At 53.0% G+C, this 16,048-nt stretch overlaps 1 protein-coding gene and 1 pseudogene across 1 annotated transcript in view; both read right to left on the bottom strand.

Annotated features, from left to right (window-relative positions):
- Positions 1-5,256, bottom strand: part of LOC106863975 (protocadherin alpha-C1) — a 134,480-nt gene extending 129,224 nt beyond the window's left edge. Inside the window, exon 1 of the mRNA XM_088173885.1 lies at positions 2,767-5,256. Coding sequence (XP_088030011.1) covers positions 2,767-5,241 — 2,475 coding nt within the window. The 5' untranslated portion in view covers positions 5,242-5,256. The remainder of the gene's footprint in view (positions 1-2,766) is intronic.
- A 4,771-nt stretch (positions 5,257-10,027) lies between these two features.
- On the bottom strand, positions 10,028-12,655 carry LOC148222014 (protocadherin alpha-6 pseudogene; annotated as a pseudogene).
- Positions 12,656-16,048: the final 3,393 nt, after the last annotated feature.

Here is a 16,048-nt window from a genome sequence, read left to right as displayed (position 1 = left end):
ACACCAAGAACCTCGGTATCTGGGAGGAACCACGGAAAATCTCACTCGCTCTAGAATGATCCACTTGTCACACAGGCAAACAAAAGCCACGAAGATAACATCACAACAATGCCTCTGAGAACACTCCCTTGATTTCTTACACGTGTGTTCAGTGAAATGAATTCTGGTTCCTCCTCCATTCCCGCTTACTCTCATTCACTCAGGCTCTGCCAGGAACCATCAGAAAATGAATCTGAGCAGATAACGGCTGCTTTCTTGGTCCAATAGGGTGAACATTCTCTGATTCAACAAAATGATGCCATAGCTGAACAGAAACTGAAGTACACTGGTCTCAAGAACATCCACATTCAGTGTATGGCTTACCTCTTCTGAGCACGTTCCTTCTTCAGAAAGGAAATATTTTCGGGACAGGGAGTTCCGTTTCAAAAGATATTTACCCTTAAAATTATTAATGTTTCTGAGGTGGCGCGACAGAAAGCAATCACTTATGTTCCACAAAAACTGGACGGCCTGCAGGGCTCATTATGCACTTCTCTCACTGGGGAAGAAGGAAGCTGACCTGTAAGCTACAGAAATTCTCTCAAAATAAACCTTAGAAGAGAGGAATAAACGTCCCCCACAATGATGGGGAATGGCCCAAATATCTGCCACGTTGCCAATGAGAGACACGAAATAAATACAACAACAAAAAAACCCAGCAAAACGAAATCATGGGTAGTTTGCTAGAGAGGAGAATAAAAAAAAAAAGACCGTCTCATTCTGTTGTCATACTGAAATGCAAGTTTTGGCAATATCTTGAAAACCAAGAGCCATCTAGCAAGACTACGAGCAGAGAGGTAATGAGGGAAAGATGCAGAGAAGACTGGGCAATATGGTCCAAATTTCAAAAAGGTTCTCTTTGACCAGGAACATTGCAAGTCGAACTGAAGTAGTTAAAGGCACGTGGGGCAGATGTCTTCACAAGCAGCAATACCAGAATATAAAACAGTGCCCTAAGATAGGCAGAACTTCTGAGTGTCCTGATAGGATCCCAGGAGAGAAGCACTCTGTGCCAGAACCATTCCTGATGTATTCTACTATCATCTCGTATTTTGCACTTTGGGAACTGGGATCTACACAGCTAAACAGACATTCTCCATTTCCTCCCCGAGGATGTATTCAAATCCTCCCCTTGCTCCATGTCTGGCATTAAAAAATGTACAGACTGCTGCGAATGCAGTCTGTGATTCTTTGACATTTCCCACGTGACAGGATGCTTTGTGAGTTTTCAGCATTTTCAAGTAAAAATCGAGTTCTCAAAGATTCTGCAATTAGAGTCATGAACAATACGGATCCCAGTCCCCACTGATCCTCTCCTTCAAGACACCACAACAACAGATGACGCACAAATCCATTCAAAGGCCAACTGGGTAAAAGGATTTCTACAATCGAAAACCAGAGCTGGGATGATCTGTAGATGTGCAAGTTTGATGTGTACATCCAGACACCAGAACGAGCCGTGTGTGATAACAGGACACACCATCTCTACCCAGACTGACCGTGCAACGGCACAAGGAGGAGAAGAAAAACACAACAAGATTACAGCCACCCCCTCAACTGCCCTTAAAATTCCTCTCTATTGAGGAGCACAGATCCACCATGGCAAGAGCTGTGGAAGCTGGTACAAACATCCTACAGTACACATGGAAAGCAGTCTGCAGTGCCACCCTCCCACAACACCACTCCCAAAACAGCAGCAAAAATGTTCATTAGTCTGCACGTTACCCACTCTTTTCCAACACGTTCCACATGTTAGGCCAGAGGCAGCACAAGGAACTGTCTCTGATGGGATATACTCATAACCTCAAAGGACTCTCTGGCTATTTCAATACCACATATTATCTCAAGATCCAGAACGCCTCCAACATCAGACCCTTGGAACCTGGGAGAGAATCCTGGGCAGAAACACTCTGTGACAATCCTGCCTCCTACCAGGCATGCTCCATCCCTCAAATTGTAACATGTATCCTCGAGTAAATGGCATCATTTCACATCTCCCATTGCTCTCTTCTTTTGACATGGATCATGGTCTTACAAATTATTTCCACTTCCCTCAGACAAGTCTTCCACTGTTTCAGAACACCATCCCGTTGTTCACAATTACTCTGTTGGACCAGCCAAAACACAGAAATTACACTCTGCCGAATGAAAATACATTAGATCAGAAGTCCAAATCGTCAGCTGTCCCCACAACTCTTGCAGAGGAAAATGACAGAGGATGAGGACAGAGAAAAAACCACAGGTGATACCAGCAAGGCCAGCACTCCGCAGAGGCAATAAGGCAGGACACAGTGCCTGGGGGTCTGTTACCAACACAGTCTCTTTCTTTTGCACCCCTACACCAAACCCAGATGGAAACGCTATATACCAGACAATAAGAGCGCTCTCTGCAAAGATCACATCGTAGAGAAATGATTTTGTTCTCGATGTAAACAATTAATATGCACACCAGCATATCTCAGCTGCGGACTGTAATAACCCAGGACTGACGCTACACCTTTATTTCTACCAGGTCTTCCCCGCCCACCAGCAGGAGTTCGGGAGCTCGGGCAAGGACGCGGCGGCAGATACAACGGTGCCTTTGATTAAGTTAAGCACCCGTCAAACACGAACCGCCCACGGGCCGCGGCAATCTGGCCCCGATCACAGCAGCGACGCCTTAGGGCACACAACAAAAGGGACTAAAGAATAAGAGAATAAGTAGACATGAGCAAGGGAGGAACTGACCGTGTCGAGGAGAGAGGACGGCTCCGGCTGCGTGTCCTTAGCCGCGGGGCCGGGCGGCGGAGGAAGAGGGAAGTTGGGGCTGAAAACCATGAGGTCGCTCTTGGCCGCGCCGTCCGCCACGCACAGGCTGCGGCTGTGGCGCTGCGAGTACGACCAGCTGCCCACTTCGCTGGTGCACACCAGCGTCGTGGGCCCGGGCCCCGACAGCACGGCCGCCCGCGGCGCCCAGCGCGACGCCCCGTACAGCACCAGCGCCAGCAGGAACACGCTCGACACGGCGCAGATCGCCACCACCAGCCACACGTTCGTCGCCGCGCTCGCCGCACCAGCACCGACATCCACGCCCACCGACGACCGCGACAATGACGACGACGATCCCGCGGCCAGCGCCGCCTCGGCCGCCTCGAGCAGCGACACGCTGAGCGTGGCCGTGGCCGAGCGCGCCGGCTCGCCGTGGTCGCGCACGACGATCAGCAGCCTGTGGCGAGGGCCGTCCGCCTCGTCCAGCGGCCGCGCCGTGCTCACCTCGCCGCTGTAGAGCCCCACGCGGAACGGGCCCTTGCCCCGCGGCTCCCACAGCTCGTAGCGCAGCCACGCGTTGTAGCCCGAGTCGGCGTCCACGGCGCGGATCTTCGCCACCACCTGGCCCGCCGGCGCCCCCCACGCCGCCCACGCCAACAGCGTGCCCGACACCGAGCCGGGGTCAGCCCCAGACGACGCCTCGGCCGCCACGCCGCCCGCCTCCGGCGCCGAGCCCGCGGGCGGCAGCAGCGCCGGCGCGTTGTCGTTCTCGTCCAGCACGAAGAGCTGCACCGTGGCGTTGCCGCACAGCGGCGGCTCGCCCGCGTCCACCGCGCGCACCTCGAACTGCAGCACCTGCAGCTCCTCGTAGTCCAAGGGCTGCAGCGCCCACAGGCGCCCGCTCTCCGCGTCCACCGACACGTAGCTCGACGCCGCACGCCACCCGCTCGAACCCGCGGCCCCGCCGCCCGCGCCCACGCCGCCCTCCCACACCGAGTAGCTCACGCGCCCGTTGCCCGCCTCGTCCGGGTCCCGCGCCCACAGCCGCGCCAGCTCCGCGCCCGCCAAGTTGTTCTCCCGCGCCAGCACCGTGTACACGGCCTGCGCGAACGCGGGCGCGTTGTCGTTCACGTCCGACACCGGCACCCGCAGACCGCGCCTGGCGCGCAGCGCCGGCGCCCCGCCGTCCTCCGCACGCACCTCCACCTCGTACTCCGACACCCGCTCCCGGTCCAGCGCCTCGCGCAGCACCAGCGAGTACGAGCCCGCGAACGTCGCCTCCAGACCGAACGGCGACGCCGGCCACACCCAGCACCGCACGCGCCCGTTCGCCCCCGAGTCTCGGTCCGACACGCTCAGCAGGGCCACCACCGTCCCCACCGACGCGTCCTCCGACACCGGCACCGACAGCGACGTCACCCACACCTCGGGCGCGTTGTCGTTCACGTCCACCACCTCCAGCTCCACTCGGCAGTGACCCGATAGAGGGGGGGTCCCTTTGTCTCTCGCTTCTATTTCCAGGTCATATGACTGAATATCCTCGAAATCCAGTCCCCCGGCCGTACGTATTTCCCCAGACTTTTCGTCAACTTTGAAAAGGTCCTGAATTTTGGAAGAAATAGAGTCGCTAAAAGAGTAATATATTTCTCCATTAATTCCCTCGTCTTTGTCTGTCGCTGTTAGTTGGAAAAACACAGTTCCCGGGGCGGTATTTTCCGGAAGCTGCACTTTATACACCGAGTGGTTGAACTGAGGAGTGTTGTCATTCGCATCCAAAACTGAGATCACCAGCTCCATTGTCCCCGTCAGAGAAGGTCGGCCTCCGTCACTCGCCGTCAGCACCAAACGGTGCACCGGAATCGTCTCGCGGTCCAGAGATTTCATTAAAACTAGAACCACGTATATTTTGTTTTCATCCTTGGATTTCACTTCCAAGCCGAAATACTCGCTGGGGCTGAGTGTGTAGGAGAGCTGCGCGTTCGCTCCGATATCCGCATCCGACGCGCCCTCCAGCGGGAAACGGAACCCAGCAGGGGAGTTCTCCGATAAACTGAGGTTTTTTCGGGCGGCGGGGAAGATGGGGGCATTGTCGTTGATGTCGGTGACCTCCAGCTGCACATGGAAGACGCGCAGCGGCCGATCCAGCAGCACCTCCAGGCGCAGCGCGCACGGCGAGCTCTTGCCGCACAGCTCCTCCCGGTCGAGCCGTGAGCTCACCAGCAGCGCGCCGCTCGCCCCGCTCACCTCCACGCTCGCCCGCCGGCCCTGCGCCACCAGCCGCAGCCGCCGCGCCTCCGCCTCGCCCGCCTCCAGGCCCAGGTCCTGCGCCAGACGGCCCACCACCGTGCCGGCCTTGGCTTCCTCCGGCACCGAGTACCGCACCTGCCCGCCCGCCAGCGCCCAGGCCGCCTGCAGCACCAGCACCCGCACCGCCGCACAACAACGCTCCAACATCCCTGCCGCTGCTCTCGCCGCCCTTGTAGCTCTGCCTCTGCCTGCCGGCCCCGGCACGGGCCCCACACGGCTCCCCGCCGCCGCCCGGACGCACCGGCTCTGCTGCCCGGCCCGCGCCGCCCCCCCGCGCTCACAGCCGGGCTCTCCGCCGCACCGGGGCGGAGCCGCCCACACGCCGTTCCTGAGCCTGCAGCGACACCGTGCGCTGCTCCGCCGCCTCACACGCTCTGCCACATATCCTGTGCCTCCGCTCCGTCATGGCCATCTCCTCTGCCGTTTCTTCCGGCCATGACTCCCTTTCTTTTTCTTTTTATTTTCCATTTTACGCATCGCTCGCTGTTTCCTTGCAAATAATCCTTCATATCTTATTCTAGCTTCGTCTTTCATATTTCATTTTGCTTTCTCTATTCAATTCTTTCTTGTCAATCATGTTTCCTTTCCCTTCTCTGTCCTACTTTCCCATCCTCTTTCTATTCTTCTCTTCTTCTCTGTCTTCTCTTCCTTCTTTTTCTTCTTCATCATTGTCCTGTCTTCCCTATTCTTTACTTCCTTTTTTTTTTTTTTTCCTTTTTCCATCCTTCACTATTCTTTAGCCGCACTGGAATGGTCGTCAGTTGCCTCCAGCGCCGCGGCACTGACCACCAAACTCGGAGTCATCAGCGCCGCAACCCGATGCTATGGCCATGATGGATTCTTGTTAGGTACCAACTCCAGCTCTGTCGGCACAGGTAGGTGCCTTGTGGTCAACTCCTGTATCGTCGCTTCTCTTGTTCTATCCTGTACCTTTCTCCCTTCTTTTCCTTCTGGCTTTATTTTTACTTCCATAAGCTCTTTACTTTCAATTTAATTTTCTTCCTACTTCCATTTGCTATTTCTTTTTCTCCTTCTGTTGTCTCTCTTTCCTTGTTCATTTCTCCCGTCTTTTCTTTCCTACTTATTCCTGTCCTCTTTTCCCCCTCCTCTTCTGATTCCGCTTTGTCTGTTCTTCTCCTTTTTTTCCTTGGCCAAAACGTTTTCAACCTGCTCACAATTAAAAATGCAAATGGGCTTTGAAAAAAGATCTAATTCTGTTTTTCACACTGATTCCTCCAAGATAATACTTAATTTTCTAAAACTCCTTCTTTCACCTTCCTTCTTCCTTGCTCTTCTTCCTCTCTCTCTTCCTTTCTCGTTTCCTTTCCTCATTCTTTGCGCCTTGACATTGCATTCCTTATTTTCTGTTTCCATCCTTATGACTTACGTTCATTTTTTTCCTTCAGCAAAATTCAGTAAGGATATCTACAGCACCCCGCCACAAACCACAGACATGCCCTTGGGCCAGAATTCTCATTTCTCTTCCCTGCCTCCTCCTATCCCTGTGGATAGGGAACAACGAACAACATTTCTGCTTCCCTCCCACCCACGCACCTGCAAATTCCCCTCCCTTTAAAGTAAAGGCCACACTCTTCAGCCTCCAGTCCTCCCAAGGGCCGGCAATAGCACAGCAAGGCAGTCAGATGGCAAAGAACAGCTCTGCTGCATCAGAACAGGTTCCACCAGTTTCTGACACAAAAGCCAAAGAAACAGAGGCTGAGGCATCCAATGAATGAGGCTCCAAAGATCTCAAACAACACCGACGGGTCTCTCATTCGGGAACTTAAACCCATCACAACGCTCCTCCAATGTCACAAAAGCAAAATGACATCACAACTACCGAACAGTCCTCGTACATGTCTATGAAGAGCTCTTCTTCCTGACTCATGTTCCACCGGCAAATCCAACCCAAAGCCACAAATGTAACACTATAGCATTGCCACTGAGAATATCTGCCTGCATGCCCAACAACATCTACCCCAAAAATTGCATTCATGTCACTTCTACATTTGGCCTTGACTCCACGTGTTCACCCTGTGCCAGGCAACAACAAGAAAGGAAAGAGAGCAGGCAGTGGTGCTCCAAACCCACAGGCAATTCAGTCGATCCAATATGAAGATACCTCAGCTGAACTGGAACCTAAATACATTTGCCTCTCACATATGGCTTCTCCAGGTACAAGCAACTCACCTGTAGCATCGCTGGTTGCTTTTTCAGGAAAAGAAACTCCTAGGCCAGGAGGATTGGTTTTAAGGGAGAGTGTCCCTTCATGTTACCAGCAACTTCTGCTCCCCGGCATGACCAAGACCAGAGAATTAACCGAGGTAATGTTCCTAGAAGGCTGCCTTGATGACGCAAATTTGAAAAGCCTTCAGTTTGACCAACAACATTCCACACAAAATACAAGTATTATTAGGCATGTATAGCAGGTAATGTCACAAGCAGCAATGTCACAGAGAACGAAAGAGCACAAGAATGTGCAGAACTACTGGAGGTTCTGACATGATCCCAGGGGAGCAGCCCTATGCACATGGGCATTTTCACGAGGTTTCCTACTTATATTCTTTATCTCATGCCATGTGAAATGAGAACTCCATAACTCCTCCCCAATGGTATAGATTGTGTTCTACCCAGTATACGCCTTTTCCTTTAGGCAACAAACACTCTTCACCACTCAAACTCACACTCCCCACCTCATGGGTCCAGGCCCTGTTTAGCGCCACATGCAGGATCACTGCCAAAATAGCCAACATTCCTAGAACTCACCAATACGACCCAGCTGGAAACTCTGCTCTGTGTGTGATTCGATTCTCTGTACACCTTCACCCTCCCTCGTCATTGGCATAGAGAACACACTGAGGGCTGCAAAGCCACCCAGCATCTGACAAGCTCTCCCCAGCTGCCTGCTCACCACCAGGCTTTGCTCCTTTTCAGCAATCTCAGCTGGAAACATCACAAAGCTGATTCGCCATTTAGAGTTCATGAAGATTCTGCGATTAGAGCTGTGACAGCTCTGATCCTAGACCACACATCTTTATATCATCAATAAAATAACAGCAAATACCAAAGCACAAAAGCACTCACAAGGGCAATTGAGTGGAACAATTTGTACCACATGAAACCAGAGCTGGGCTGCAGTGCAGGTTTGTACCTGCAAATACCAGATGGAGCCATCAGGACAAATCATCTCTCCTGAGGCCACCTGTACAGTGCACAAGTAGAGGACGTTGAGCACATAAAGATTACATCCTCATCACGTGTCCCTATAAATCCCACCTCGGGAGGAGCAAGGAACAATCGTGGCAACACCAGTGGCGGCGAAAACGACTGTGATTGCCCACGACCATAACAGAACATCAGCTTGAAGCGTTCCCCTTCCACAACACCAAATTTCTGAAATAAGCAGCTCATCAGACAACATTCAGCACTCTCCATCTCACCGGCTCTTACCAAGACATGGCCTACACCAGGCAGGCAGCAGCTCAAGGCCTTGTCTCTGATGAAAGATACTGAGAAACTCAAAGGAACATCTGTGAGCATTTCAGTATCACACACTGTCTCATGATCAGGAAGGTGTCCCACTCCAGACCCTTAGGGCCGGGGAAATCATCCTTGGCAAGAGCATTCTGTTCCCATCCTGCCTCACACTTTCCTTTAGGCATCCTCCACTCACCACTGAGACGTGTTCTCATCACAAACATATATTCTCACGTTCTTTTCTTATGTCCTGACCCATGGCCTTCCCATGGATTTGCAGTTTCCCCAAAACCATGTTTTCCCACTTCTCAAGGTCACCCTCCAGAAGGACCAACATGGTTTTGGCTTCTCCTTCTCAGCAATGACAGCACCATAAAAATCGCAGCGACAGCATCATCAGTGCAGTTATAGCAGAACCTCTGATGCTGACAGATCATGTTTTCTAATGCTGCAGCTATAGCAGATGGAAACGTGGCAGACCTGGGAGCAAAACCCTTTCTAAAGATGATATTGGGACAACTCTACATGGTGATGACGTTGATGTCATGCTCTGAGAAAAAACCCGAAGGGCTGGTGACAACACAAGTCTAACACGTGACAATTACTGTATAGGAGAATGTTATTTGAGACTTGGTGGGCAATGGTGGTTCTTTGATTTTTGGGGTTGTTGCTTTATTTCTTCATTACAGAAGAGATTGCCAGGGCTTTTTAAACGATGTCACCATTTATGCAAATTTTGAAAAAACATCAAAACAGGCCAGTGTATTTCACACTAGGTCTCTGGTCAGAAACGGAAATCCTCCGGAACGGGCGCAGCAGGTAAACAAGACATAAATTTGCCTTTGAAACACAAACTTTGGGTCACACCCTTCACCGTGAATGCTTTATACTACTAACCACAATAACATCATAATTTCAAAACTGTCATAGATAGATCATAGGAAATCTTTGCCACAACTACCCTATTTTCTAAATGAGTCTCATAGTAGAACCATAATAGAAAACTTTGATTCTTGAATATCCACTTTTTTCCTTCCATCATGCCTTCACATGACCACAATTAAAGAGGAGGAGAGTTTTAATAAAAAGACAAGTGAATACCAGCACAGGCAGTGAGGCGGTACATAGCGCCTGCAACAACCACAGCCTGCCTCTCTTGAACTCCTTCACGCAACGCGGGTGGAAATGCTACACATCAGCAACAGAACCATTTGTTGTCTGCAAATCTCAAACTTCCGGGCACCTCTTGTCGCACACGACAGGAATTTAATTCTCGTGGGGAACAACTGACGTTTACAGCACCAAAACTCAGCAGCCTACAGTAACTGCTCGAGGGTGTTGCCGTATCTACATTCTGAACCACCCCCAGAAAGAGCCGGGGGATACGGCAAGGACGTTGTGACAGATGTCAAGGTGCCACTGCCATCCTAAAGCACCTGCCAAGTACGCAATGTCCCTAAGCCGGGGGAACTGAACCCGCATTCAAACAGTACGACCCAGGGGGAGAATGAGAATCAACAGAGAAGGAAAGGAAGGAAGGAGCACTGACCGTGTCGAGGAGAGCGGACGGCTCCGGCTGCGTGTCCTTGGCCGCGGGGCCGGGCGGCGGTGGAGGAGGAGGAGGGAAGTTGGGGCTGAAAACCATGAGGTCGCTCTTGGCCGCGCCGTCCGCCACGCACAGGCTGCGGCTGTGGCGCTGCGAGTACGACCAGCTGCCCACTTCGCTGGCGCACACCAGCGTCGTGGGCCCGGGCCCCGACAGCACGGCCGCCCGCGGCGCCCAGCGCGACGCCCCGTACAGCACCAGCGCCAGCAGGAACACGCTCGACACGGCGCAGATCGCCACCACCAGCCACACGTTCGTCGCCGCGCTCGCCGCACCAGCACCGACATCCAGGCCCACCGACGACCGCGACAATGACGACGACGACGACGATCCCGCGGCCAGCGCCGCCTCGGCCGCCTCGAGCAGCGACACGCTGAGCGTGGCCGTGGCCGAGCGCGCCGGCTCGCCGTGGTCGCGCACGACGATCAGCAGCCTGTGGCGAGGGCCGTCCGCCTCGTCCAGCGGCCGCGCCGTGCTCACCTCGCCGCTGTAGAGCCCCACGCGGAACGGGCCCTTGCCCCGCGGCTCCCACAGCTCGTAGCGCAGCCACGCGTTGTAGCCCGAGTCGGCGTCCACGGCGCGGATCTTCGCCACCACCTGGCCCGCCGGCGCCCCCCACGCCGCCCACGCCCACAGCGTGCCCGACACCGACTCCGAACCCGGCACCGACGACAACGACGACGCCTCGGCCGCCACGCCGCCCGCCTCCGGCGCCGAGCCCGCGGGCGGCAGCAGCGCCGGCGCGTTGTCGTTCTCGTCCAGCACGAAGAGCTGCACCGTGGCGTTGCCGCACAGCGGCGGCTCGCCCGCGTCCACCGCGCGCACCTCGAACTGCAGCACCTGCAGCTCCTCGTAGTCCAAGGGCTGCAGCGCCCACAGGCGCCCGCTCTCCGCGTCCACCGACACGTAGCTCGACGCCGCACGCCACCCGCTCGAACCCGCGGCCCCGCCGCCCGCGCCCACGCCGCCCTCCCACACCGAGTAGCTCACGCGCCCGTTGCCCCCCTCGTCCGGGTCCCGCGCCCACAGCCGCGCCAGCTCCGCGCCCGCCAAGTTGTTCTCCCGCGCCAGCACCGTGTACACGGCCTGCGCGAACGCGGGCGCGTTGTCGTTCACGTCCGACACCGGCACCCGCAGACCGCGCCTGGCGCGCAGCGCCGGCGCCCCGCCGTCCTCCGCACGCACCTCCACCTCGTACTCCGACACCCGCTCCCGGTCCAGCGCCTCGCGCAGCACCAGCGAGTACGAGCCCGCGAACGTCGCCTCCAGACCGAACGGCGACGCCGGCCACACCCAGCACCGCACGCGCCCGTTCGCCCCCGAGTCTCGGTCCGACACGCTCAGCAGGGCCACCACCGTCCCCACCGACGCGTCCTCCGATACCGGCACCGACAGCGACGTCACCCACACCTCGGGCGCGTTGTCGTTCACGTCCAGCACTTCCAACACGACTCGGCAGTGACCAGACAGTGGGGGTGTTCCTTGGTCTCTCGCCTCAATACGAAAATCAAATATACTGACTTCTTCGAAGTCCAAGGCTGCTGTGAGATGAATTTCCCCAGTCTTCGGATCGACGGAAATGACATCTCGTCCACTCGGCGGAATGAAGGAGATCGCATCAAAGTTCACTTCGCTATTACTTCCTTCGTCCGCATCAGTGGCATTCACCCGCGCCAACAGCGTCCCCACCGCAGCGTTCTCCGGCAGTTGCACTTTATACACTGACTGGTTGAACTGGGGCGCGTTGTCGTTCGCATCCACCACCAAGATCACCAGCTCCATTGTCCCTGTCAGTGACGGCCGGCCCGCGTCACTCGCTGTGACCACCAACCGGTGAACGGGAATCGTCTCGCGATCCAGAGATTTCGTTAAAACAAGATCGGGTACAACATTTCCATCATTAGATTTTTGTAAATCCACAGAAAAATGCTCGCTGGGGCTGAGTGTGTAGGACAGCTGCGCGTTCGCTCCGATATCCGCATCCGACGCGCCCTCCAGCGGGAAACGAGACCCCGGCAACGATGATTCCGCGATGCTGAGATTTTTTCGGGCGGAGGGGAAGATGGGGGCATTGTCGTTGATGTCGGTGACCTCCAGCTGCACATGGAAGACGCGCAGCGGCCGATCCAGCAGCACCTCCAGGCGCAGCGCGCACGGCGAGCTCTTGCCGCACAGCTCCTCCCGGTCGAGCCGCGAGCTCACCAGCAGCGCGCCGCTCGCCCCGCTCACCTCCACGCTCGCCCGCCGGCCCTGCGCCACCAGCCGCAGCCGCCGCGCCTCCGCCTCGCCCGCCTCCAGGCCCAGGTCCTGCGCCAGACGGCCCACCACCGTGCCGGCCTTGGCTTCCTCCGGCACCGAGTACCGCACCTGCCCGCCCGCCAGCGCCCAGGCCGCCTGCAGCACCAGCACCCGCACCGCCGCACAACAACGCTCCTCCATCCCTGCCGCTGCTCTCGCCGCCCTTGTAGCTCTGCCTGCCGGCCCCGGCACGGGCCCCGCACGGCTCCCCGCCGCCGCCCGGACGCACCGGCTCTGCTGCCCGGCCCGTGCCGCCCCCCCGCGCTCACAGCCGGGCTCTCCGCCGCACCGGGGCGGAGCCGCCCACACGCCGTTCCTGAGCCTGCAGCGACACCGTGCGCTGCTCCGCCGCCTCACACGCTCTGCCACATCTCCTTGGCCTCCGCTCCATTATGGGCATCTCCTCTGCCGTTTCTTCCTATTTGCCCTTATTTTTCTTATCTCCTTTTGTTTATTGCTTGCCTAGGTTCATTTCTCTCCCTCTTCTTCTTCATTTCTTCCATTATCGTCAGCGGTTTGCCTTTCCTTTCTCTTTCCTACTCTTTCCTTTGCAGTCTTTCTATTCTTTTCTATTTTTGCGTCTCCTGTGCCTTGTCCTTTTGAAAAGGAAGTGGAAATATCTTAAAGATTAGGACAATCTTCATTCTTCTTTACCATCGCCTGCAATTCGACAGTTTACTCCCGCGTTGCGGCGGAAACCATCGAGGTCGGAGCTATCAGGGCTAATTATGGTGTATCAGCGCTGGGGCACGATGTTGCAACCGGGGGAAAGCCTATTACGGACCACGTCTGCTCAGCGTCTAAACATAAGGTCGGTGCCTGCTGATCTAATCCTTTATCTTCATCTTTTTTCTTCCATTCTCTTCTTTCTTTGTTACTTCCTTCCCCCCTTTCTGTTTTACCTTTTACTTCTATATTCGCCTTTTCTCCTTCATTTTCTTCTGCTATTCTTTCTCTTCTTTTTTTCTCTCTTTTCCTTCCTTTTCCTAGTTCTTTCCCTATGTGTTCTTCATCGTCTTAACTGTCATATTTTTTACTTCCTTCTTCTCATTTTCTTTCCTTATCTATTATGTCCTTCTATTTCCTTTACTAACTTTTTCTAAATGTTTATATAATCCTCTCAATGAACACATCCTTTGGAAAACATCATCATTCCTCTTCCTTGCAACCATTCCTTCCATTGCTTCTTTTATTCCACTTCTTCATCCTTTTACTCCTCTCTTTTTATCTTTTTTTTCTTCTTTGCTTGGCCTTTTCTTTCTCTTCTCGCTGTGCAGTCTTTCTCTTGCCTTGTCTGTTGCTGCCATCTTTGTATCTTCTATTATTTTTTCCCCTTCAGGAAATGTTTTTAAAATAGCTACACAGCCACACCATGAAGCACAGACACGCCCTTCAGCCAAACGGCTCTGCCCTTCCACCTCTCATTCCTCATGACAGGGAATAGCCTTCTTGCTTTTCTCCACTACACCATGCACCTACAACATCCTCTCCCTTCAGCATCAAAGCCACATTTGGAGCCTTCAGTAATCTCAACGATCCAATAAATAAATAGGGAAAGCAATAATATACTAAATAACCGATTTCTTAGATCAGAGAAGAGTCCACCCACTCAGGCATCTAATACAAAAAAGGCTCCAGAGTCTAAGTGACCCAAGGGAATCTCTCCTTTGCAAAATCAAACCCAACAGAGTCCAGTATGATAATCCTACAAAATGCTGCAAAAAAAAAAGCATGATGATACCACACTTGTTATTTACCCTGATGAAGAGCAATTCTGTCTGACTCATTTTTCACCTGCAGAGCTATTATAAAATTCACCACGGCATTGTCACTGAAAGCATCCTCTTCAGGTCTAACACATCTACTCCTAGAAAAGCATTAAGGCCACTTTTCATCTGTCTGTGCTGCTCCCTTCTCACCCTGTGCAAGGAAGCAGCAGCAGAATCAAATGAGAGCACATAATGGTGCTCCAAACTTACAGGAATTTCAATTCAGGCAATATTCAGTCGATCCAACATGAAGATATCACAGCTGACCAGGTGATGCCTTGAGAGGCACCTAGAATAGAGGCTAGACAGTGTTAAAGGAATAAAGTAATTAGTCATTAAAAAGGTCTTCAAAGGATTCACCTTGGTCAATACAAGAGCCTGGACAAGGCTACACCCAAGATGGACGAAGGGTCACAAGTTTTCACACTTCTATAAGATTTGGTCCATTTACATATTGGGGTTAATTGTCCAATTACAGCTTCAGGTTATGAAGTCCCATCCTCCCAGATTGCTCTCCTCAATTCGCTGTTGTTTACATTTTTTGGGCCAGAACCTGCAACGGTGTCCTTGGTTCTCAGGCTGGAAAATAATTGTCTTGTCTAACTAAGCTGTGAGGAGAACTTGCTAACACTTCATAGGAAAGTAAGAGTTACACACTAATGCAGTACAGATCCTGGAAAATATGAAAGCTAAAACTTAAGGCATCACAGGAACCAAACCTGGCTCTCACACACAGCCTCTTCTTGTAGGAATAACTCACCCGGAGCATCACTGCTTGCTTCATCAGAAAAAGAAACTCCAGGACTAGGAGTATTTGTTTGAAGGGACAGTGTCCCCTAATGCCAGAGAAAAGAACAAGACCAGGGAGATGACTCATGCAATGACCCAAGAAAGGATGGCAGAATGGTACAAATTTCAAAAACTCTTCTGTTTGATCAAGAAAATTCCACATCAAAGACAAGTGATTAAAGACAGTGATAGCAAGTCACTTCATAAGCTGTATTATCACAGGGAGCAATCGAAAGCAAGATTACAGAGAACTGGTGGAGGTCCTGAGAGGATCCCAGAAGAGCAGCACTACGTGGTGGGACTTTTCTCAAGGCTTTCTATGGACATCCTCTATCACAAGGCATGGGAAATGAGATGTCCACAACTGACCAGATATTCTCCAGTTCCTCCACGATGACACAGGCCGTGTTCTATTAAGCATCTCCATTTTCATGGAGCAACACTCTTCCCCATTCAAATTCACCCTCCCCATCACACAGGCCCAGGCCTTATTTAGTGCCACATGCAGAACACTGCCAAAATATCTAACATTGCTCAAACTCAGCACCATGCTCTGTCTATAAATCCCAATCTGCACGTGATCCTCATCTTCCTTCATGATCACCACAAAACATGTACAGAATATCCAAAAGCTCTTCCCAGTTACATGATCTTCAGCATGAATGCTTAGCTCCTTTTCAGTATTCTCAGGTAGAAACGCCACAGAGCTGCACATTCGAGCTCATAAAAATTCTGTGATTAGATCTATGACAGCTCTGATCTCAGTCCACAAAGTTTGATTTCTGCAAGAGAATACAGCAAGTGTCAAAGCACAGCAGCACTCACAGCATCAGCCGTGTGGGACAACTTGTAGCACATGAACTGGGCTAATCATGCAGCTTTTAGAGCGTTCTTGCAGACATCAGAACAATCCACATGTGACATCAGGACACACCATCTTTACTGAGGCCACTTGTGCAGTTCACAACTAAAGGAAGTTGAGCACATAAAAATTACAGCTATGTGTAATAAAATA

This window comes from Sturnus vulgaris, chromosome 15 (assembly GCF_052056855.1).
Source record: "Sturnus vulgaris isolate bStuVul1 chromosome 15, bStuVul1.hap1, whole genome shotgun sequence".
Taxonomy (NCBI): Eukaryota; Metazoa; Chordata; class Aves; order Passeriformes; family Sturnidae; genus Sturnus; species Sturnus vulgaris.
Note: the sequence above shows the minus strand (reverse complement) of the source record. Positions and strands in the feature narration are given on the sequence as shown.